Consider the following 25703-nt stretch of genomic DNA (forward strand, 5'->3'; position numbering starts at 1 on the left):
ATAAGCAATTGGCAAATAATATTGATAACCCTTGCCCCCCTCCAAACATTAAAAAAAAACCAAAATGTGGTAAAAGGTTACTATCATATTGATCTGAAATATTGGCAAGCAAGCAAAAAAAAAAAAAAAAAAAAAAAAAAAAAATGAATAAAAAGAAATGGGGAGGTGTGTGTGTGTGTGTGGGGGGGGGGGGGCTACTTGTCTTTAAGAACCATGTAGTGCGAACCACAGTAAGTGTTCTTTATTATTTCATTAACGACGTCATAAATAATTCCAAAATACACGTATGACGCTTGCCAACAAGAAGATATAATATCCCAGTCTTCTTTAAAAAAAATAGAATTCCATCCAAAATTGTTCATTCTATTCTAGCACACAAAGAATTTTCGAGGGTTTTGACCTAAAGATTTATCAAGGCACCGTTTGTCTAATCTTACCATTGTTTCAAATTATTCATTAAAAACAACTAATGTACCAATTACAGAAATAAAATGACAAAACACAAGTATCAAATATCTCTTGTTTCAGGCTTATGGCATAAAATATTTTGCATCTAGAAAATGAAAAACCACAAAATACAATTTAAAAGAGCATATATCTAAGGATTGTGAAAGTCTCCAAAATTATCATAAAGAAAAAGAGGAAAATAATAAAAAGACAATGTAAAGCGAGTGATAATGAAGGATCTCTTTCAGTACGTTGACAAAAAAAAGTATTCATGTAAAATGAAAAACAAATAGATAAAATTAAGATTCCGAAAACATTCTAAGATTGTTAATTTGTCACATGTATTTAGCTGATAGTATCACAAATCTTTCACACACATTTTGAATTAAGCAAGTGTGAAATAATACTCTCTTAAAAACGAGAAAAAATGCATAAAACATAAAATAATCGCATTCATGCTACTTTGGACAAAGTTTGCAATAATACTCTTTTTATTTCTGCAAAGTTACTCTAATCTATTTTATTTTATTTTATTATAAATTGCACTGGTATCAATGTCTATAGCAATATGAATAGTCTACTACTTTATGATAATTACTGCATGAGTTTTTATTTTTCAAATCACCTCTTGATCATATAAACAAAGGTAATGAAGTAAATGAACATAAAACCCAGGTTATCGGTTCTTACCGAACACGATACAGGGTGACAATAAAATACACGACATAGATGTGAACATAAACGTGAACATAAACATGAACATGTACATATAAACAAACAAATGATAATGCCGCTAAAAACGACATTAAATAAGCTTCACGAATATACTTGTCGGTTTACATTGAAATAATTAATCAGTCTTCATAATTATGCAACAATTGGTTCAAAGATATACACTTGCCCTTATAATGATTACATAACAAATTACAAATTGAACCGTCGCTCTTTACAAAGAAAAGTGGGCTTCTATTGTAATAGGTGGGACTGAATAAAATCAATAATATATAAAATAAAACAAGTGAAATTAACATTGGGACATTTTACTTTTAGCCAGGCTTAAATGCTAATTCACAATTATTGGTGAAAATGACATGGAATTTATTTTAATTGTGGAATGTCCTTAAGAGTTCCCGCACGCCCCATATTTTGTTGCACACCCCCCCCCCCCACACACACACACACAAAAGAGTCAGAACTGCGTTTGGCGCTAGTCCTATAAACTGGTACGTATAATTATTGTTGATTTTTCTATGATCATGATTGATCAAGAAACACCAAGTAAGAGTGTGTGGTAGTTTGGCGTTAGGGTATTTAGTCAATTATCATGACCATTATTTGAAGAGACCTTGCCTAGCCAATACCTACGTATGAATGTATTTTGATGTTGGGTTGCAAGAATAGGTCTAGATCTAAGTTAGATCGAAATCGATGTAACCAGATTGTAAGTCTAGATTGTAAGTCATTCTTAAGTCAAAGAGATGATAGAATATATATTTCTAGTGAATTAGATTTCATTTTTAAATTGATTAAGATACATTGATCCGTTGCCAAGTGGAGTTAGGCTTAAAGTTTGAGGCTTAACTTAGATCTAGAATCTACTCACAAGCTCTCTGTAACGGCCCTGTTTGTGGTGAGTCCATGCAACATCCAACGCACAATAGAAATAAAAAAAAAGATCTTTCAAATATCACTTTGAAAAAACCCAAAATACTCAGTTACATTCATTTAGGGTTTGTTTTCATTATTGGCTTGAGGATCATTTTTCTTAACAATACAAGTCCAAGTTGCCTGGGAAAGGAAAATTTAAATAAATTACTATAGCCCACAGGCTTTCCTCCTTGACCTGGACTTGTAAGACAACATTCAAAGAATAAAAACATAATTATACATAAACTTTATATAAAAAACGATAACAATTCATATAGAAATATCATTTTAGAATCGATATGTATGAGAACAGTGGGATTGGAAACAATATATGAATCAAATTGATAGAAAAGTTTGGCAGATTTACATTTCATGAATAGAGAAGAAGAAAATATATAGTTGATTGGTGCCCATGTTCAGATATAAATGACACTAGAGTTTACAGGTAGCCTTAATTTTGGATTGACAGCCTGCACCAAAAGTATGCTTTATTTAGAATAGAGATCTAGTGCTCAACAGAAAGAGGTAATGTATTTGAAAATATGTCTTTGAATATACACTGTAATCATGGTAATTGTGTATTTCAGCTTAATTTCATTAATTGAATGAATTTATAAAAGAACAAAAAAGTAATGAAATATGAACGTTATAAGAGATGTTATTAATTATAATGAGAATAATCTTTGTTTCGGTGCTTTGTAAATGCACATGTAAATATTTGAAAATTTCTACTCAAAATTTGTATTTCGACAGCAATGAATGTAATTTATTGATATTGAAGTTATGTATTTTAGTCCATGCATAAGTATTTAATAAAAGTGTGCCTCTGTCAATATGTTTTCAACCCATACCGTAAATTCTATGTAGAATAGGAGTGTGATTTTGAGTAAACAACAAATTGAATAATGCACTATACGTTTTCCATGGGATGAAGTATTTTCAGATTATTTTTGAAGGGGGGGGGGGCGTAGGAGAAACGATATTGAAATCAAGAGAAAGAAAAACGTTACATCAAAAAGAATGTCAAAAGTGTAAGAAACTGATTTTATAACGAGAGATAAACAGAGAAAATATTAAGTATGAAAGACAGCGAAAAAAGAGAAGGAAAAGGAAAAGAGTAATAACAAGAATACAAATAGAAAATATGAATAAGTTTATAAACATGATAAATCATAGAATGAAAGAGAAAGCAAAAAAAGTTTGAGAGGGAAATGATATAAATGAGACTATAACCAAAGAAAGCCACACAAGCCAAAATATAAAGGGAAACAAAATAAGAAAACGGACATGACCTGTAAAAAGGTTCTAAATCAAACAAGGTGGTTCCCGAACCACGAATCTTGCCTGATTTCGTGATTAATGAAATATGCAATATGATCTTCATTTGTACTAGTGTAAACAAAACTGATGGAGAAATAAAAAAAACGAGAACAACTTGCACAAAAAAGGATAAACATGACCTCATATCATTTGACATTTGACCCCTAGGTGATATTTGACCCCATCATTCTCATGGATCACACTTGATATTACCCAAGAATCATTTGTACCAAGTATGAACATAACTGATGCAAAAATAACGAAACTGGAACAAGTTGAACACAAACTTGAACATTTTCGAACAGACCAACGGAACAACAGACTAACAGACCAACGGACTAACAGGAAAAGTGATTACTAGGTCTCTGCCGAACTGCGTTAAGGCGAGACAAAAAGGGAGAAGGGAACCATCATATATATTTCATCATAAATGTTGTCCCACTATGATATAAACCAAACTTAAAGTTGATAGACTTACATTATTATCATCTTTATAAGCCAAATGATATATATTCAACATAATATATGGCACTTCTGTAAAAAGGAAACAAAAAAATTGTACACAGGCGGTCACACTTAAAAAAAAAGTTTACCCAATATTGGGTAAAATGGGAACATGGATGTTGGTTGGGTAAAAAGAAACCAAATATTTCGTAAATTTTACGCAATGTTGCGTTGAAATTTACCCTTAAAACATGCATTTTGCCCAATATGGGGTAAAAAAATACTCCGCAAACATGCATGTTCCCTTTCTACCCAATATTCGGTAAAATTTTACTCAGTGTTTGTAGAGTGCAATGGTTTCAACTAATCACTTGAAAAAAACTGACATATCGCACGATAATATGAGTACCATATAGTGCAAGAATCCACCGGAATTGGTGCCTAAGGTGTCTTACATTGGTTTAGCTAAGCAACCAACCTAGAGTGTTCCACAAATAGTTAAGCATATTAAGTGCGACATAAAGCCAGGCTTAAGTGTCAACGCACACATGATATCAAACGCGCAAACTCATTGCTTAGCGACATCTGACTAAGGTAGTAAGGGGTTATTCATCGATCGCTATTGCGAATTTATATATTTTTTTCTTTTTCAAATCACTCTGCAACATTTTTTAAACGCCCCTTTGATATTACTGCTCCCTGTCATCTAATCGACTTGTCGGTTTATCAATTATCATAGAATAAAAGCCAATGGAATTGAACCACCATGAAATATTTCAGACGTCAAATTGCACTTCCCACAATCATATTGAATTATCCAATCATACTATCATTTAAAAGAACACACTTCAGAAAATGAGATGTAATTGAATTGGGATCAAAATAAAAATAAAGATCAGATGGTAGGAAACAAAATAGAGAAGATAAATAAGAAAGTTGAATATAAAAATCTGGCATCATGCCAATGAACAAAGATGGAATAGATCAGACAACTTCGTAGAAACCATACATTTTTTATCAGTATGGGACGGAGAATCTGCTCCAATTAGATATTGGCTAGATGGAAAAGATCACCAAGTGACTCTGATGGGTTTTTGGGGGGGTCATTGGAACAATACAGTGTTTTTAGACACGGAGATAAGCCTTACAACAAGTTGTTGAGACCGGACGTTGTTCAGTCCCTGCCATGCATCAGCGGACTTTCATGGCAGCAATCTTCGATCCCTGATCCATCATCGGAGAGAGTTTCAGCACTCTCATCCACATGACTGCTGGATGGGACATCTCGAGGAGAGGTACAGAGGTCTACATCGCAGGAGCGGCTTTTATTGGATGCTTTTAAGGATTCTCGAGGGAGGGATTTATCAGTTAGTCTTGACGGCCTTTCATCATCGGATGAGCTTTCTTGAGAATACCGAGCAGGTATGCTATTCACAGAGCCAGATGAGCTAGTTGATGAAGAGAGCATCGGGGCTCCTGCACTAGCTGATGCTGAGCAGGTTGAGGGCGCTCCCTGGGCTGAAGCAGAAGTCTCAGAGGTGCTTGACGAACTACACGCGACTTTTCCTCCGTGGACTTTGGACAACCAAGGTTGTAAATTCTGAAGGGCATTCAGAGACGCGTTATGTGCGCACAATGGGTCTTGTGGTGGTGGATCTTGCATGTTCTTCATCATCATTTCATGTTGAAGGGAGAACATAAAACGAGCTGCAGCCTGTCTCTCGGCTTCACGTTCTTCTGCTGTTTGTCGCCTGTAGAATTTGAAACAGAAAAGAAGGACACAAAAGTAATCCTAATATTGTTTCTTCACTCTCATGATTCTCAAAAGGAATTATTAAAAGCAACATCATTTTGGTCAATGAGTACCAATTTCATTGGTCAACCACTAGCCAATTGAAATGATCAATACAAAAAATTGGTTACAACTACCAATGTATTTGCCATTGGCTACCCGATCTAAAGTATGATACTATACTCCACATTTGTTATTTCTTCACATCTCCATGGATTCTACCTTCATCTCATATATAGTACATATATAAATGCGCGAGAGAAACTATTTTTTTTTCATTCGATCGCTCTTTCTGTTATAAAATACCATATAAAACTGCGGTATTCTAAGAAAACCACATCCTGAAATGATAAAGATATACAAATATACGAAATAGAGTTTGAACATAACAATAAATACTGTTGTAATTATAATTACAATTAGGTATAGGTGTTGAACTTGCATCAGGAATGTTTGCCTGACCACATTCTTTGAACACTTTTTTTGTGCTCTTTGATTATTCAAAAGCTTTCGATTCATGCATTCCTACGCGGATTATATTTAGATTGCTTACAGAGCAATATCTTAGGATTAGTTATGAAATCATGGATAACTTCCACTTTTAAATGTCAATTAAACACAACTGCGACAAGAATAATCATAAGCCGTCTGCAGTCCAGTAAAATGTTTCAACTCTAAAATAATAACGAACAATGTCTCTCTATTTGGGTACTATCATTTTTCACAAAGCATTATGTGATTTATAGAAGGTAACAATGCAGATAGATCTCTTTTTTATAATAAAAATGAATTAATTGAATGAATGAATAAAGATTGATATCTGCATTTATAACAGTGCTCATCTATTTTTGGTAAGAGCCGTTAAGCCTACTCAGGAAATCATTCGCTCTTCTTTGAAAAGTCTCTTTGTATAATCAGATACCATATTTCAAGAACAGCAGACATGCGTATTGGTCATTCCGAATAAAAAGACATTTGGCATGGTTTTCTAGCGATATTTCTCCACAAATGAAGGCAAAGCTGGCAAGTATGTCATTCTGGTTAGTATTGTTTATGGTTGAAAAAGATGTAATGTAAGGACATCGATAGAACAGAGATGTTGCGTGTGCGCGAGCGCGGGTGCATATGTGGGTGTGGGTTATTGTGTGTGTGTGTGTTGAAAAAAAGTGTGTGTGACTGTGTATAATTGAAAGATACGATGGGGATGGATGACATGGAGAAAAAAATTAAGAGTAGGGAAAGTGTGGAAAGGATGATAATACATAACTTGGCAAAAGACAGACAAAGGGTGATTATCTAAACCGTAGATGTGTGTTACCTTTTACATGGAAGATGGGGACGGGGGCGCTGGGTTAAGGGTAAGGGTGAGGGTAAATAGATGCAAAGTACTCGAACTTTATTCAAAGCCTGTATGGCTTGGGTTAGAAAATATTTGATTGAGTGAGTAAACTGGGGCCCGTTGCAGAAAGAGTTGCGTTTAAACGCAAGTCAAAAAATCAATCGCAAGTCCCAAATGCGCGCTGTTGATTGGTTGAAAATCAAGTTGCGCATGATTTTTAGAGTTGCGATTGATTGCAACTCTTTCTGCAACGGGCCCCTGGACTGTCTTTCTAAAAGTCCAATCATAACAAGAGTTCTGTAATCCTTAATAATTGTTATCTTTACCCGGATATCAAATTTATGAACGCAAATCAACCACATCTTTTTAGAAGTAGGCCCACATCTTATAACCGATTATTTAACATGTAACTGTGTAATTCCTACTTGAAATTGCTCATAAAGATGTTTTCATATATATTTTTCATATGAATTTAGTTATTGAAAATGTATTCTATCATAATTATTAATAATATCTGATTTATTTACTTGGTTATACGTAATTCGACTTTTATGACTTATTAATTTTATTGGACTAATGTAATTTGATTTAGTGATTCCGTTCCATTCGTTATTTTCTTCGTAAATATTTCGGTTCTTTGCTGCAAATCATTTGAACTTTTAATATTACTTCAGCCATTACTATTACTACTACTACTACTACTCGTATATAATACGACGTTGGCCCACACGAAGGGTGTATTCCGAAGTCTGTGTCCCATTTAATGTTCGACAAAATGGTTTTAAACCTAAAGTGACAAAACATGTCGGATTATAATCACCCTTTTTGAAATTGTAATATTAGTTGTAATATTCGATCATGAACATTAGATTTGAGATTGCGTCCTTTCATTTTATCTGACAATGAATTCAATGGGAAGATTAATAATCTTTAGATATATCGAAACTAACTACAGGCTTTAAGTAGTTTTTGAAGTCGATTCTACGACTGGGTGGCCAGTGTTTCGTTCTTATCACCTATATGTCTATTTGACAAAGTACCCGTTACCCTAAGATGACTCCATTCAAGAGCAGCTCATCATCATCCGCATTTGAAAATGACGTATGTGACGTTTCTTTAAAGAGGACTGGGATCTTCCGAACACCAAAGAGTGTAGTCTGATGGGGTCAATGTGATCTATGACCCTTGAACCTTCAGATGAGACGTTAGAAGGTGATATCACCTGTCTATACCACACAGGATGAAAGATTGACTGTCTCCTGGATAATGTACATACTTTATCCAGGGAAGCATGTAATCAAACTTATAGTCAATGATTTTCATTGACAATTTTACCTTGGACCAATCAGATTTCAATCGCTTAAAATTAATAATAATTGAAAATCGCTTAATATATGTATCATGCAACGCACTCCTCTAATACTCCAGGTACTGCAGATTTACAGAATCTTTAACTAATTAAATGAAATTAGGTTCCTGCTCAATCACTATACGTAGATGTTATTAAGTTGTTTGGCGTCCTTATAGTCATGTGGTTGCATCCGTTAAAGATAAATTGTGTTAAACCATCTTAAAGCGGGGAGACGATTACTGCTAGAACTGCTACAATTCTTCTTACTATCACACCAGTAATACCATTAAGAGGTAACTCACTTGGGCCTATAAAATGTATATGCTGATTATGACACCATTATCCACATCAATTAACAAGGCCATTTGGTTTAGACTACCCATGATTGTTCACAATTTAACAAGAGAATGCAAAGTACATGTATCACGCTTCTTGATGAATGCCGATATGTAACCTTGATATAGTCGGTTTATCTCGGATTCTCGGTTATCGGGATCGAACTTTGTCCTTCAGTCTGAGTGATCGAGAAATCTCTCTAAACTTCAATGTTTTGAGGATCTAAAAAACATGAAGTAACCAGATGCATGTCGATCAAAGTATAGTGACGTTGTGGGAGACGGACCTTGATTACCTCGCCGAGCTGGACTTTGATCTAAAATATCACTGAAAACAGGCCTCGATCAGGACTGATCAAGGTAACAGATCGGATCTGGAAAGCAAGTGCACATTTCGAATGAATGCAATTATCACGGTTTTAAACTAACCAAAGAGATATCTCCTTGAACTAACCGCGTTGCAATTCAAGGCACACATCTCTGTATGCAAGTATGTGGTCTCTTTGATTTACACACCATAAATACTCTTCCAGTGTATGTATGCGTATAGTTTCCCCTCATAATATAAGTACACAAATAGGTGAAACGTTGCTTTGGCCAAATTAAGCGATACTGTAGACCGAGTTAGGATTTTTGATACGGTGAACATATCAATTATTAAGGAATGTTGGTTCGAGTGAAGAAAGTGAATAAAAAAAAATCCACAATAATTTTGATGAATAATTAATATCATCATAGAAATATTTTAGTAATTCAATTTTTATTTTATGAAAGATAAAAATATCAACAGTGATTTTGATTAAAGGGGAATCCAACCCAAATAAAAACTTGTTTTTATAAGAAAAAGAAAAATCAGACAAGTTGATAGGTGAAAGTTTGAACAATATTGGACAAACAACAAGAAAGTTATGATTTTTTAAAAGTTGTAAATATTGGTAATCACTATACCCATGGAGACTTCAAATTGGCCGCATATGGGATGTAATAGTGATGTAAGGCAAGGACTACTCTTCCATGTACTCCAATACATATTATGGCTAAAATGTCATTTTCCCAAAAAAGTTTTATTTCAAGTTATATTTTTCTTTCATCATGAGGACATAAAACAATATACCTGGATTATATTTAGATTACTGCCCCAGGGGAATGGGTACTTAGGAGAAAACCACGAATCCCTGATAATAAAGTACATGGCCTATGGGAAAGTTGTCCTTGCCCCTTGCCATAATTTACTTACCCAGTTGCCAATTTGAAATCTACATACTATTAGTGATCTCAATTTAAAAGCAGCTATAACTTTCTTATCCCTTGTCTGATTTCTTTCAAACTTTCGCCATTCTGTTTAATTTATTTTTCTCCTTCCCAACACAACATTTTATGTCAAAGGCTGGATTCCCCTTTAATATTAACTGAATCATAGAACATTTTGTAATTAGCATTTTAGTATATGAAACAAAATGTAATGATTGTTCTCTAAGCTTCAAACATTAATCTTAACTTAATTCTTAAGGGCCCTTGTACAATGGCAAATCATGCACTAAACACAATCATAATTGTCCTCTTCAAAATTCCGAAGATTATTTTTAATTTTATTTTTTGTTTAGGAACTTTGCTCACTTAACCACGATACTTTTACAAACTGTTTTTTCCTGTACAAATTATTATGTCAAAGACATATCGCCTCATGAGTTTCGATTTTCAATTTTCAACAAACCTAATAGGTTGTACTTATACAATTCGAAATTAAGAAATATATTTAATTTGAAATTGAGCTTACTGAACAGTAAATAATAATCAAAAGCGTTTAATCACAAACATCACATGCACTTTTCTTTCCAGAAACACGCCTCATACCCCCGAATGACCAAAATACCAAGTCCCTCTTTGTGCTCTTTCACGCATGACTGAGTGGATCAATCTCATTTCACATAAGAATTGTTGTTGCGTAGAAACACTCCGAAATTATTTTTCTGAAAACATAATATTATCAAAGGCTAGTTTTGAAAAAAAGGGAGTGAACTGTTTACTGTGGTCATTAATTGAGATAAAACGGCTCTCCTTTTTAAATATTTGTATGTTTTATTTAACAAATCAAAATAATCGATAAAACGGCTCGCATTTCTTCGACCCCTTTTTTATTTTTCTTTGTAATTCCAAACTTTCGGATAATCTGAAATTATTCATGACCACCAAAGAATGAAAGTTACGTATGATACCCCCCCCCCCCAAAAAAAAAAAAAAAAAACATGGCAATGAATTCATCAGGAGAAGTAGCACTTAAATGTTTGTTAATGGTAACAAACGTCTGCTTTCAAAGACCAGAGCGAGCGTTACAGTAACATAATAAAGTAATAATATCGATTTCCGGCTTGTTTGCATGGGGTAAATTCATTATAAAGTGTTTGTGAATTATTAAACGGAGATAGTTTTGCCAAGTTAAAGAAGGCGTAGGAAATAATTAAGAGCACATTGTACTGAATTTTCAGAAATTAGTTTTAATTATCTTATTCAAACATCAAAGTGGCAAAACCAATAGCACAGCTCTATCATATTAAATACAGATTGAACAAAATCAAATCTTCCATTAGTTCTTTAATATTCGATTGGATAGATTTTATTTTATTTTTAATTGATTTGCGGTGATTATAATCTGGTTATATAGTGATAGCTAATACACACGTGTTACTTCTGCACGCTTTATCATTGATTTCATATTGCAACATTCGTTTTCAGCTTCCTCGATAGCCAAGACTTTTCTTCCTTTCGTTTCGAGATACTTTGATTCTATTAACCACATCTCTTTTATATCCTTCGTATACAGCAAAAGGTAGGTTTGGGGTTCAAACTTTAGTTTGAGAACACACCATTGGGAAAGTAACGTGACCAAGTGGCGTACCGTGGGCCACGACATGGGGAATGAGGTAACTTTCCAATTTGTCAATTACCATTTAGTCCACTGATCAGATGGTCTACCCTCATTAAGTATAATGCAATGCCATCCATCAACATTTCGTTTAACAACCATTTGGTCCAATAATCACTTAGTCTAATCACCAGTTCGTCTACGACCATTTCGTCTCATAACCAGTTGGTCTAATATCCAATTTATTTCCATTCGTTTCGCCCAATTAACACTTTAGTCCAATTAGACCAGATAGTATGTAGATTAATCTGCTATTGGACCGACTGGTTATTAAACGAAATGGTGAGTGGACGAAATGGAAAGTAGACCACGCGCATAGTGCATAGTGGACGGACTGAAATGAGACCAAACAAGGCAAAAGCGATTTTGTGTCTCGCCCACTTTTTTTTTTGGGGGGGGAGAGGGTGGATGAGGGGACTTTCTTGCGTTTTCTTATTCCCCTTTTTTGGATTCTTTTTCTCTTTTTCGTTTCTTTTTTTTTTTTTTTCCTTTTTGGTTTATTTTTTGTTTCCTTTTTCTTTTTTTTTCTTTTTTCTGGGGGGGGGGGGGGTATTGTTGTTTTTTATTCGTTGTCCTTTATTAGTTCGTTTCTGGAATTGCGAGCAGTGTCCAGGAAGCCCTATAAATACCCCTTGACCGAAACGAGCGCAACTGTCGCGCAGTAGTCCTGAACTGCTCATTAACTCGTCGTGATGCTCGTGCCATGCGCAAACTATTCGTAAGGTGCGTAAATTAGTCGTGAACTGATCGAGCATCAATGCATGAAGTACACGTGCCCGTGTCAGTGGGAAGGCACGGGCACGCTGCGATGCGCACCAATTCGTGAGCATGTCGTGACCTACTCGTGATCTCGACGTGAGCTGCTTGTGAACCACTCGTGGCAGTTCGTGACAGTCGTGACATGGCGCGCACTGCCACGCACTGGCAAGCATCCTCCCCCATCGTCCCGACGAGTTCACGAACAGTTTGCGCATAGTTCACGACCCGGTCGCTAAATTTTGTCGTCACCAAAATTTTAAAATTTCAAAATTCTTGTACCGACATGGCACGCAGTCACGACGGGTTTACGCACACTTCATGCCAGTTTACGACTAGTTTGCGCACTGGCACGACTCGAGTCGTGCCAATGCTTGCCACGGAATCGTGCACGTGTCAGCCTAGCTTTAGACGAGTTTCGGCATGAGCGGGACTCGAACCCCTCGCTTTGAGATCTATCCGAAACAGGCGCTCTACGTTGCTTCCCTATGATTTGTTAAATTGAACCTTAACTTGTTTACTGGTAAATATGAATTGTGTCACAGTTAGCTATATAGTTAAAACACAGTACTTTAGACTAGAGTTAAAGTAAAGCCAGAGTTTAGAGTATGCACTCTTTTCAAAGGCTTCCATCTTTTTTTTTTCTCAAAATTATATATCAATATCTACCTATGCCTAGATGCGTGCGTGGTGTTGGGTGTGTGTGTGTTGGTGTGTGTGTGTGTTGGTGTGTGCAATAAAGAGGGAAGCTGAATCAAAGACACACTTTTTATACGCTCGTCCTATACGCTCGGTGTCCGACCGTCCGTCTGTCTGTCTGTCCGTCCGTCTGTTAACTTGTCCTTGTAAATGCGATAACTTCAGTTTAACTTAACATAGGCTAATATAATTTGGTTTGTATGATACTAGAATGGATCCCATGAAGCCTTATTGATTTTTAGGTTAAAAGGTCAAGTCGCCAACCTTCACTTTTCTTGCTTGGCCAATAACTCCATTTTCCGCGTTACAGGCGGGCGTATTATGTGCTCGCCCTATAGCGACACTCTTGCTTAGTTTGGTGACGGATTAAGTCGTTTAATCATTTTTAATTCAAAGCCTTTGATACATTCCCTTTCCCTTTCTTGCTTTTAATCTGTATATTGTTTTCTCCCTCGATTTAACTTTTGGATTTGTCCCTCCTGATTGGCGGGTTTGGAGAGCGGGGCGTAACTGCCCTTCCCAGCCCTATAGGTAATTAATCAGAAAAGGCAAGTTTTATCCCATAGTTAGGATCTGTGATTCTCAACCAATCAAAATCAAGCAAATCATCAGAACTGACAATTTGTCAGACGAAAAAATACGGATGAAACGTAGGCCTACAGATTAGACAATACAAATAAATTAATCAATATATTATGCTAGTTTGAATAAGGAGGGATTTTATGGCAGGTCCCTTGAAAAGGAATTAATTCAATAATTTTTTTTTTTATTTCAGTAGTAGGATGTGATTCCTCTTTCGATAATCACAATTTTAAGGGTATTGTAAAAGTACCATTCAAACATACCGCGGTTTTTTAGATAGTGTGTATACGTTTGTGCACGTGCGCGGGTGTTTATAATTTATCTTTGACAGTGCGCAGGAATCTATTCGTCTTCGATGGGTAGATAAAACAAAATTCAAAGTATTATTCTTCAAATATAGAAATTAAAAAAATCATTTATTTCATTCGAAAATTCCTTTTTTTGGTTACACATCGTAATTCCGAAGGTTTGTTATTCCGAGGGTTCGTAATTCCAAAACACGTACATTGCCTATAACTCGATGTTCGTTAATCCGAAAACGAAAAAGGGTTCGTTAATCAGAACATTTGAAATATCGTTATTCCGAAGTTTCGTTATCCGAAAAAAAAATAGCATTCGGTATTCCGAAGGTTCGTTAGTCCGAAAACGAAATAAGGTTCGTTATTCCGAATGTTCATTATGTTCGTTAATCCGAAAAATGAAATAATCTGTTGCGAAGCCGGGAAAACCGGAACGACAAGCGTCGAAGGGGGGGGGGGGGTAGAAACACCGTTTCATCTTTAATTGTTATGAAGTTGGGAAGGCAGGGACGCGGCGGAACGTATTTTCCTTTTGGGGCCAAAATTTGGCACTTATAATGTCAAAATGGGCCCTTTGGTGACATTTTCTCCATGAGATTATTATCTGTGTGATGTCGTTATGTGTTTTGTAGTTATTAAGTTGAGCAAAGCTTTTTTGAAGTGATATATGATTATTATTAGGCCTGTATATCTAGGCTTTTATGCGGTTTGGAAAAAAATTGCAAATCTGAAGTTCTAAAACTCGCTTTTTGGTCAATTATGGGGCTAATTATGCCATACTGTTAAAGTGTTGCGAGCGCTAATCGCAAGCTCAAACTTTTAGACATTTCAATAAGAAATGAAAACTTAACATTCCGAGCAGTTCTCGTAATCATGAAAAAGATGTGTATCTAACTAAAGAATTAACGCGAGCGCGAAGCGCGAGCTGAAAATTTATGATATTCCAAACTGAAAACTGGACATTCTACGCATTTTCATTACAAGAAAAAGGATGAGTACCTTACTTCATAATAATGATAATGAGGCGAACGTGAAGCGCGAGCAAAAAAGAATCATTATTTTCTAACCTGAAATGTATTATGTTGTACTTCAAAAAAGAGTATTGAATTTCGAAAAAAGGGCACATTTCAATTGAAAAAAGACGCATTTTCCCTTTTGAAAAAAGGGCATTTTCCCCACTGGGATTTTATTTCATCATAACCAGCAGAAGCTGTTAAAAAGGACACCACTTCCCCTAAATATAATCCCCTTATCTGGAGGTTATTCAGATGTGACCAACACACAGTCCCCAACATTCTTAATCCATTCACTCGATCAGGCAGCAATTGCTCAGAGAAAATCAAATCTAAGATGTTTGATTCAAGCACCAATTCTTGATGCAATACATGCTTTGACCACAACATACACATGTATCATCCTCCTTCGGAATGAGGAATCTTCGGAATTACGGACATTCGAAATAACGAATGTAAACCCCCTTTTTTACACTTTCTCCCCAAAACAAACAAACAAACTAAAAGAATATCATTCGTTTTCAAAGATTTTCTTTTTATGAAAAGAATATTTGAAGAAAGGTACATGTGACCAGCTTGGTTTTTACTTCTTAAGTGGATACATAATTCTCAGACAGGAGCTCTTATTGTCAGGATCATACGACAAAAGATAAACAATCGATCAGCTGGATGGAAAAAGTGTATTCCAACTGACTGTGACTCTAGTCTCGCACTTCACTGTTTTTTTTAAACCATCCTGATTTAGAAATAACGAACGGGGCAGAGCGAGCGACGAAGATCTTTCCGTGCGCTTGACACACTGACCGTATTTATACTGGGAAACCGTGAAAAAATACAATTGATTACATCTAACTCCTACTGTGAAAATACCGCAATAATCTAAGAAATTATGCGTTTTATGATACAACGTAACGGTGAAAAATTCGCGTTGCAAGCTGACAGATTTTTTTTGTTCACTCTACCCCCCCCCCTCTCTCTCTATGTATATATATATATATACATGTCGGGAATCGAATCCAGGTCCCTAGCTTAAAACACCTGTGTCTTTTTTCAGCAGGGGTCGGATTCGATTTTCCGGCAGCAACATCTGGCTGGGGCTTTTTCAGCACAAAAAATGAAAATGGCCATCAAAATATAATTTTATGCATGCTCAGCCCCTTCCACTTCAATGTTCGTTCCGCGGTCCCCGTTAAAGCATATTACATGTCATCCGGCATCGTTGAAGAACCAATGCGAGATTTGCCATCATTGATTCAATTCAACAAAAAAGAATTATGAAAATTCTTATATGATACCGTGAAAATTAATATCATTCTAGTCAATACTGCAGATAAATATCCATGGTTGCCTAGCAATTGCCTAACAATTGAGTTAGAAAGCTCTTGTTAGAATGGTCCTCTTGTATGGACATGGCCGTACGCATAATTTTTTTTCCGCGGGGGGGGGGGGGGGAGAGCAAGATGCCTTTTTTAGAATACCCGAAAGCGAGGGAACGAATCAATCGAACTTGTTATGGGGGACTTTTGCATTTTATAAAGTGAAACTGTATGATTACGTGTACTCTGTTTTTAAATTTTGTGAAAAGAAGCAAATTTTCAAAATTTTCCTTTCCGATGTATTAAGCGCTATATAAAATCAGAATATATTATTATTATTACCTGAACATAATAATTTCATAGAGTGTCTATATGAATGGATCGTAATCTTCTGCTCTCGTAATAGGATCATCATAAACAATGCAGTTTGCATAAAAAGCAACCTCGATCAGTAATAAAATGAGAGAGTGAATATCATACATTCTCCTCCTTGAATGTGAGAAACTGAAAAACACACACACCCACCACCACGCACGCATCTAGGCATAGGTAGATATTGATACATAATTTTGAAAAAAAATTAAGATGGAAGCCTTTGAAAAAAGTGCATTTAAGGTTTTGTGTGGAAAAATTGATTAAACAAATTAAGTTAGAAAACTTAATTTTGTATATCAGAGACTAAACAAATTAAGTTAGAAAACTTAATTTTGTATATCAGAGACGTAAATCCGGTGAAAAGAGTTCAAAGCTTGCAGGTATAAAGCTTTGGAAAATGTTTTTTATGTGAATTGTATTGTACTATTATATAAATTTACAAAATATGTTTATTGACCTTTATAACCAATATCCAATGATTGATCCTTTATAAAAATAAATTCGAATTTAAGGGCTGATCAGATTTACGGCTCAAACTTGTTTTATCTTTCATAATAAAATTGACAAGAGACCTTCTTAAGTCATCTTATGAATTTAGTCAAATGGTTGTACATGCTTTTTATCCTGAAATTTTTGTCTTATTGCTTGAGAAATTGTTTGTACCAATAAGGGAAGTAAAATTCCTTGGCATTCGACTTCGATTTGAGCATTTTTCTTGCACATTTTACTCATAGATACTGTGTATGAAATACTATGTCTGTCATTGCACTGGTAATGTCATTGAGATTCTCTAGAATTGCATTATATACACTGAAAAATATTGGGTAAATTTTAAAACCAGCTACCATGCGGGAAGCATATTGTCAGGTAAGGTAAAAAATAAGCAGCAACTACTTTAGAATGGGCAACATTTTCATCACACTGCATGGATAAATAAAAATGCCCCAAAGAAATGCCCTATGTTGGTTGGACACATAATTATCCTCGTGGAGCATTTTTACCCAAAATTGTTTAGAGTGTAGGGTTGTATAAACGTATACCATATCGCAAATAATAAATCTTACAGGAATGAAAATGTGAAAAAAGTATTCGACTTTCACTAATATGTTTCTCTTGTTTTGTGGAATGCAAATGTTGTTGCCCCTCAAAAATTAGAAGTTATTTAAAAGAATGAACATTCACAGTGAATAGTGAAAAAGATATGTATAACTTACATTTTGTTTTAGATTTTATTCATTTTCGTTCAACAAAATGCAACAGAATGAAATCAAAGTAACAAAACATAGTGAAAATATCACAGTTAATGATAGTACATAAAAATATAAGAAAGTCCAACACGACCTGATGTGAACTGCAGTGATACTTTATGGGCAGTCTACAGGGCGTTCCAAAAAAATGTCTCTATGACATACGGCTGAATTATCTCTGAAATTAAGTGTATTCTCTATTTAATGTGAAGAAATAGAAAGCCCATTTCATGTTGTAACATTTCATTGGTCTCGCTTCAGCAGCAATCATCAACAAACTTCATGCTGTACATTTCTTTTGTGATTTAATGAGCTTGATCAGATCAGGGAAATGTCCCGATTCAGATCCTGGATGTTAAAATGGGGTTTATCATGCTAGATGCAGCAGTGCTGCAAACTCAGAATGCATTGGCTTGAAATGCACCACTTTTACATAACCGAATGTGTATTCAAAACCGCTGAAGGGAGACGTATGGAATTTTCATAAGTTAGCAAATGAAACGAGCTATCTAGTTCTCTGCATTTAATTGAGAAGAATAATATATTTTGGAATTAATTGAGCCGTATGCCGGAGGAACATTTTTTGGGACGCGCTGTATAATGTTTTTGATAAAGATCTTTTGCCCAGACATGAAACATGAATAACGCTATGATAAAGTAAAATGAAATTCATCCATTATTTATAAAATTAAAATACACTGGGTACATTGCCCTTGCTTGGATTAAGTCATAAAACGAATCTTCTCGGTTTTTATATTTTCTAAAAATGATGTTAACTCCCATCAAGACCCCTTTCCTGTTTTATAGGGCTATAACAGATCTAGATTATGCATGCGTCTACAATATAACTAAGATTATAATACAACAATATTTAATGTACCTTAGGTTTTGCCTCGTATTAATGAACAGAAACAGTAATTAAGGGAGATGGAAATGGATAACTACACCTTCATTAATATTTATTTTACTTAACTTTCATAAACAATTCGAGATATTTAGAGTTAACCGATTGCTTTTCCCTATTTTTCTTTTATTTTGGTAGGGGTTGGAAGACCTGATTTCAGTACAAAACTAGTTGTAAAAGCATCGACATCAAAATATTATCCTCTTGACTATTCAGTGAAAGAAACAAATTAAAGAGTTTTATGTTTTATTTCCCACAATTAACGCAATAATCATTTTCAAACGAGGTGATTCTGATAGACCTGGTAAATTCTCTTCTACATAATTATTATCGACCGTAACGTTTATCTAGACACTCCCTTATTTTATAATAATGATGGATTTTTGAAGGCATATTAATCAGTATTGTCACACTGTACCACGCAAATAAAAGTAAATGCCGTACCGCTGATTATATTGCAATACAATCTGTCCGTTTAGAAAGAGAACAATAAAATGGCAGTTTGATCGATGTTTTTTTTTTATAGATTATTGCACGATGTAAATAATACAAGTTTCATGCCTTGTAACATCGCTTTTATTCACCACATAATCGGTATCTGGGTTTGGTCTAACCACTTGATAAAAAAATGTAATATAGGTTTTTGTTTCAGGATAATGATCTTTTCTTACATAAGGAAAAAGAATATATATGTTGCAACGTATTGATAAAATGTATGGCAAAGAAGATATCCGGTATATATGAATATTTGCCTTTCAGTAATTTTGATCGTCTGTTTTATGAGAATTGATTTATGTGATACTTAGTGAGGATCATAGAGAAACATCATTCTAAAATTGTCACGGTTGTTGATTCGTTGTGAAAATGAAATTTATCTCTACTTATCTTCATCGAAAGACAGTACTAGCTAACGACAACCAGTGTTATTTCAAGTGTGTGATGAATTCAATGTATCATTGCTTTGAAAATTGTCCTCAATTGGCTTGTGATATAAAATCAAGTTTGAGTGATTCCTAGAAACCTGTGAACAGCAAGATGACTGGTTTGTCATCTAGCAAACCCAACCACATAATATTTCTCTATCTTTCGTATTCTCTACCATCCTTTTAAATGATAGTAATAATAAAAAAAAACAATTGACGATGAAATTCTTTCTATCTTACCTCCATTTAGTGCGCCTGTTTTGAAACCATGTTTTCACCTGGGCATCTGTCATTTTGAGGGATAGAGCCAGGCTGGCTCGTTCGGCGGAGGCGAGGTACTTCTGCCGGTGAAATCTTTTCTCCAGCTCGCAGATCTGGAGCCGAGTGAATGAAGTCCGCGGCTTTTTGCGTTTAGACGGCGTTCGATTCTGGTAAGGGTGCCCGATCCGACGCGGTACCACTGCCATGGGAATCCGATGAGGATCGGTGGAATGGATGAGATGGCGAAAAGGAAGAAGAAAGAATACATCATTGCATCTAGTAAGAGTCATTCGATTGATGTGTTTTCTGTCATTCGATTGATGTGTTTTCTGTCTATCAAAATACTGGTAGGACAATACAAGACAAGCATATCAAAGGTTTCTATATACATTCATCTGTAACATTTCGGAGTCTGGATACATTTGAGAAAGTGATAAACGTGAAATCCAGCTGTACTCATTTTTTTCTGTCGGTTAAATAACAAACTAGATTATTTTCTTCTCATTTCATCTAAAACGTGAATTTGCAATACAATTTCTTCATTCCGAGTGTATGTTTCACTTTACTTTTATCATTCTAGAAGAAAATAAATGCTTTTAAATGTTTGGAAAGAAGTAAATGGTCATGAGCACATAATGTCCGATTTAGATAAACGAATATCTCATTTATTTAGAAGACATGAAATCAAAATGTGAAAAAACGTGTCTGTCAATAACTGTGTCAAACTATAATAGTCAGCCCAATTAAGGTTATTGTATGCCTCTAAACATAATTAATAGAATGGGATTTCTAGATAACTAGAACTAAATACAATCACAAGAAATATGTTTTGCGCGTTAAAAAAAAAAATATTTTCACAATAAACAACTCATAACCATAAAAATGTAACTTAAATATTATTGTACGCTTAAAAAATTATACTCCCTCTGCCTGCAGCAGATTAAGAAGAAGTGATGGGATTTCATTTTATACTAAAATAAATGAAAGAAAATTTATTGAAAACCCAAGTATTCCGGTGGTTTGCGGCTTGAAGATTCACAATGATATAAAACAAAGCTGTAAACATAGCACTCTGTGGAATTACAGATAATAAGTATGAGGTCTAAAAGTATACAAATGTTTAACTTTTTTTTACTGATGTTCTGTTCGATTTCAGAAAACTTTCAGAATGTTTTGGTATTTGTTTTCTTGTAAAAAGATGCATGTTTTAACAGTGAACATGCGTACTCATTTTCATAGCTTGCTAGATAATGGATAAGGAAAATATCAACGTTTATTACAAATGAAAAGTAATACCATAAATTGTATGCTCTTGAACATCGAAATAGGCATGAGTAAATCAACAATTCAATGATAAATTCATTGCTTATACAGTCATTGACAAACGGTTTTGAGGTAGAAGACTAAAATAGAGACAAAAGGATGAAGATTATAAGGGTGTGGAAACGCCTCGAGACTTCCTACTCTGGGTTTCATCGAACATTTCCCATATGATTCCCATAATTCCCAGAGCGTTTCAACCTATGACACAGGAAGTAATACGCTCTTCTGTTTCTGTTCGAATTAAATTTTCTTGGATGCTTTTGTAGAGTGCGAAATGAAAAAAATTGTGGAATATAACCCTTTGTATGCACTTTATGAAGCGAGCGTTCTGAATAATGACTTTATCTTGCCATATTCGGAAGATATTAATTAGTACCGGCCATTATTCAACATGTAATTTTCTTTATATCTTTTTAGCTGAAAAGGATCGATTTCAGTCATTTATTTTGGCCGACTTGTCAAGACATTAACATTTTATTTGGTTTTCGTTTTATATATTTTCACAATTTTTGACGGAACTAACTAGGAAGCACAAAAATGCTCCACTTTCATTTCAGATGGTAAACTACTATCAAGATAAATGATTCATATTAAATAAATTACAGATACAAGTTATTATTTCATTTCATTTCTTACAAATGATTATTAAATCATACCTCTCATTTCTATTTCTAAAACTATTACTTCTGCGAGTGGTATTTCTCCATCATCACCACAACCACAAACATTGCCAGTTCGTACAACTGCAAGAACAACAAAAACAAAAACAATAACAACAACTATTACTACTACTATTACTACTACTACTACTACTACTACTAGGCATATACTACATCTAAAACTACTTCTACTACTAGGCCTTCTCTCTTCTACTTTTGGAGAGAAAGTGAGCTTCTGTGGATAATTCGATTGTACAAATAAAAAACCGAAAGAACGATAGTGATGCCCCACAATCCTCGGCCTAGAGAAAACAAAATTGAGAGGGGTTTCTTATTCCATACGAGTATTTTTATGATAGTGAAGAGATATTGCCATAGAGTTTTGAACATGTCATATTTCAAACATTTTAAGGTCAAATGTGTTAAAATTTTCAAGAGGTCGTACAGATAAAATTAGGCCCAAAGACAAAGTAATTTTCAATTTACAAGGCTTTTTATGGGGAAAATAGTCAATATGAGGACACCAAAATGTGACATGCTCAAACAGGATATACATGTGATGAAAATTATCCACATGTTTCATACATAGTTTGTTCGCATTTGTTGTAATTATGTTGCTATTATGTCAGGAATGCAGGGAATTGCAAAACAATAATGCACATACATTGTAACTAAAGGTTTCAAAATGACTGATTTTCCATAAGTGGAACACGCGTTACTTTTGGTGTCCACCTTGTTTTTTGGTAACAAATGTTCCGCAGCACAGCTAGAATATGGTCTAGCAATTGAAATACCCAAGAGTAAAAATTTCTTCAATTTGAAGAACTCCCTGAATAATGGATAAACAATGGGACATTGCTTTCAAAATCTACTAAATGAATTCTGGGTACTTGAAATTAGGGGAAATATTTGGTGTCCATCGCAACACATGTTCCGCATGCATTTTGCAGGGGTCATAGTTCTGTTAATTTTAGAATCTGCAATCAAATACTCATATGCAAGAATCTATAGCACAAATGTCTATGTCTATGTGGCAGCCAGTTTCATTTTGGTGTTTACGTTTAGACACTGTTTAACAAAATGTTCCATGCATTTTCAGAGGTAGGAGAAATCTGAGAAGAAATGAACACAGCCATGTTTAACTGACAGGATATAATTATATGCAACTACAAACTAAAAACTTGGAGATGTTGAAGTTTTGCATGAAGAAAATAAGCTAATTCTTTAACTCATATAACATTATGGCGGACACCAAGCATATTTCATAAAAATGCCAATATAAACTCATTACGTAAGAGTTTTTTAATTATGTTCATAATCATCGGGGACTGCTTGAACTGTCTCCTCTGATAATATGGATATCGTATGAATGTTTATTGATTACTCAGTGTGTTAAGAAATTTTCATAAAGGAATTTATATTTTCAGTCTGACGTCACACCTTCCCTCCCCAGTATTGTAAAATCACTCATATAAGAAAAATCAGGACGTAAAATACACAATTGAAAGACAGGTAGAAAAAAAACCTGGTCTATCTAATCGATAAGGTTAAAATGTACTTTGGTTTTAGTTTACCAATACTCATATACCAAAATATAATTTCAATATTACGGTTTTTGTTTTGTTTTGTATGCTGCTGTATTCAATTCTTTTCCATGTCTTTGAATGATTTCCTCCTTTACTGATTCAGTTGATTAAACTTCTCATGCTCAATTTATTCACTTCCAATTAAATTCAATTAAACATTTATTTTCCTCCATTTCACAAATTTCTACGCTTTTGTAAACATAAATTCATACAAAATCAATTTATCGTGAAGAAAATGAATGTGTAAGAATCGTGTGTAAAGTGAATGGGTGCGCAGACATGGGGCACCATTTTTTTGACCGCCTGAGGTTTTCCCAAGAAAATCATATATTCCTTTCAAATTTTTATGAGATATCTGACACAATCACTCATAAGAATATACAGAACATTATATATAAAAAAAACTTAAAGTAGTTAGATGGGGGCCTCCTACATACATGCTATGTTTATAGAAGAAGGGGTAAGACTCTAGGAGCAAAGGCTTGTGGTGGGATACGCCTGTATACATAATATGCAAGACAGTAAACAATTTAAAGAAAATATGAAGGGCTAGAAAAGGGCAGAGAGCAGAAGAAAATAATTAAATAATTTATATTCCCATGTTTGCATTATTTTCAAATGAATATTTGTGTATCTCTTCTCCGATCCACTAAGTTTACTGTATATGCTTTCTTTGGCAAAACTAATATTCTTTTCTTTGTCTTATTTGGTCACACTTCGCCTATTTCTTCTTGTTTAATCAATCTGTTAATTCCCTCATTCTAACTCATTCCAACTCGTTCCCACCTCTCCATCCCATGGTTCATCATTTAACAAAAAACAATTTTTTTTTTATCTTATCCTCTCTACCTCCTTCCTCTCTTTCTTTCTTTCCTACTCTCTTTCTTGAGGCTACTCTTTCCAACCTTTAGTTATAAGTTGTAATGAGACTTAATGTTTACTTCACTGAATTGAGTCTATTTAACAATTGTTCGACTCTAAAAAATAATGTAAATGTCATTGTGTAATTAATTTTGAATTATTATCAATGAAAACTTCATGAATTTCAGCCTTTGGGCTGTCATGTGTTGTTTGTTCGAATAAATACAATTTTAACTACTTACTACTAACTATTGCATTGTTATTTTTTTCTCTAATAAATGCTATTACGACATGAAATCCGCCATCTTGAATGAACTCATATAATTGATATTCAATAAATAGCTTGCTTACCTGATAACCTGTCTCGAGGGAATCTTCTGGTCTCCATCCATGGAAAATATGACCTGGGAGTCAGTGGGATTGGACGATGAGCAGGGACTCGTATTAGGGTCCCGGAAGAATGAGATCCACTAACGCTATTTATTCCCTCAGATTCTAGAACCATAGAAGAAGGTATAGCAGACGTCGTCGAAAGGGTCAATGATCCCGAGCCCCTGCTCCCGCCTCTACCGCTGTTAGCACTCGGGACGGTCTCGGGCGACCGTCGGGCTACATTCTCGGTGGTGGTACCGATACGAAGAGATGAATAGTTACGATGAAGTGGGTTATTGTTTTGGAATGTATAACCAGGGAGACCAAGTATCCGATCGATACTGAACGCGAGTGGTCTTTCTACTCTTGGAGCACTGGGTCTTTCCGCATCCATCTCGCGATCTTCATCATCGTCCATGTTCTCATTCTTTTCTCGACCAGCAGCCCCTTCACTCACGATCTCTACATGAGCTCCATCGTCCCGATCCGTCATCTTACAAATATCCATATCTAGGCTTGAAAGCAACATTTATTCTCACCGATTCCTATATTTAGAACAAAAACATAAAGAGTGCGTTTTCCACTCAAGTTTTTTAATCGCTCTGTTCAACCTTCTCTCCTGGTTTTCACCGCTTTTTCTTTTTACCCTTTCACTTTGTAACTCTCGCCTCTTTCTGTTTCCTCTAGAACCCTTGCTACCGATTTAATCCAATTGATGATGTTTAAAAACTTGGAATATGGATAAAAAAGATGACGTGAGCAATCACGTTGTGTTTTAGCCACGTGTGCCGTACGTGTCGCCCATCCTTGTCTGTTAGCCGCGTAGCGTGAATCTTCCGCACGAGGTAGAAACCTTTCTGAGTGGTCTTGCTAAGATCACGCCTCCACATTATAAGAGACACCGATCAGGGATTTAGGAGTACCGTTTT

The 25703-nt window shown here is 35.0% G+C and overlaps 1 protein-coding gene across 1 annotated transcript; it reads right to left on the bottom strand.

Moving 5' to 3' along the window:
• Positions 1–5032: 5032 nt before the first annotated feature.
• On the bottom strand, positions 5033–25637 carry LOC129273199 (T-cell leukemia homeobox protein 3-like). Its single transcript, XM_064107837.1, has 4 exons — positions 24754–25637; positions 21953–22039; positions 19953–20172; positions 5033–5609 (listed from the first exon to the last, which is right to left on the bottom strand). The coding sequence occupies exons 1-4, from the start codon at positions 25301–25303 to the stop codon at positions 5033–5035; spliced, it is 1434 nt and encodes a 477-aa protein (XP_063963907.1). The 5' UTR covers positions 25304–25637.
• Positions 25638–25703: the final 66 nt, after the last annotated feature.

Source organism: Lytechinus pictus, chromosome 12 (assembly GCF_037042905.1).
Source record: "Lytechinus pictus isolate F3 Inbred chromosome 12, Lp3.0, whole genome shotgun sequence".
NCBI classification, from domain to species: Eukaryota; Metazoa; Echinodermata; class Echinoidea; order Temnopleuroida; family Toxopneustidae; genus Lytechinus; species Lytechinus pictus.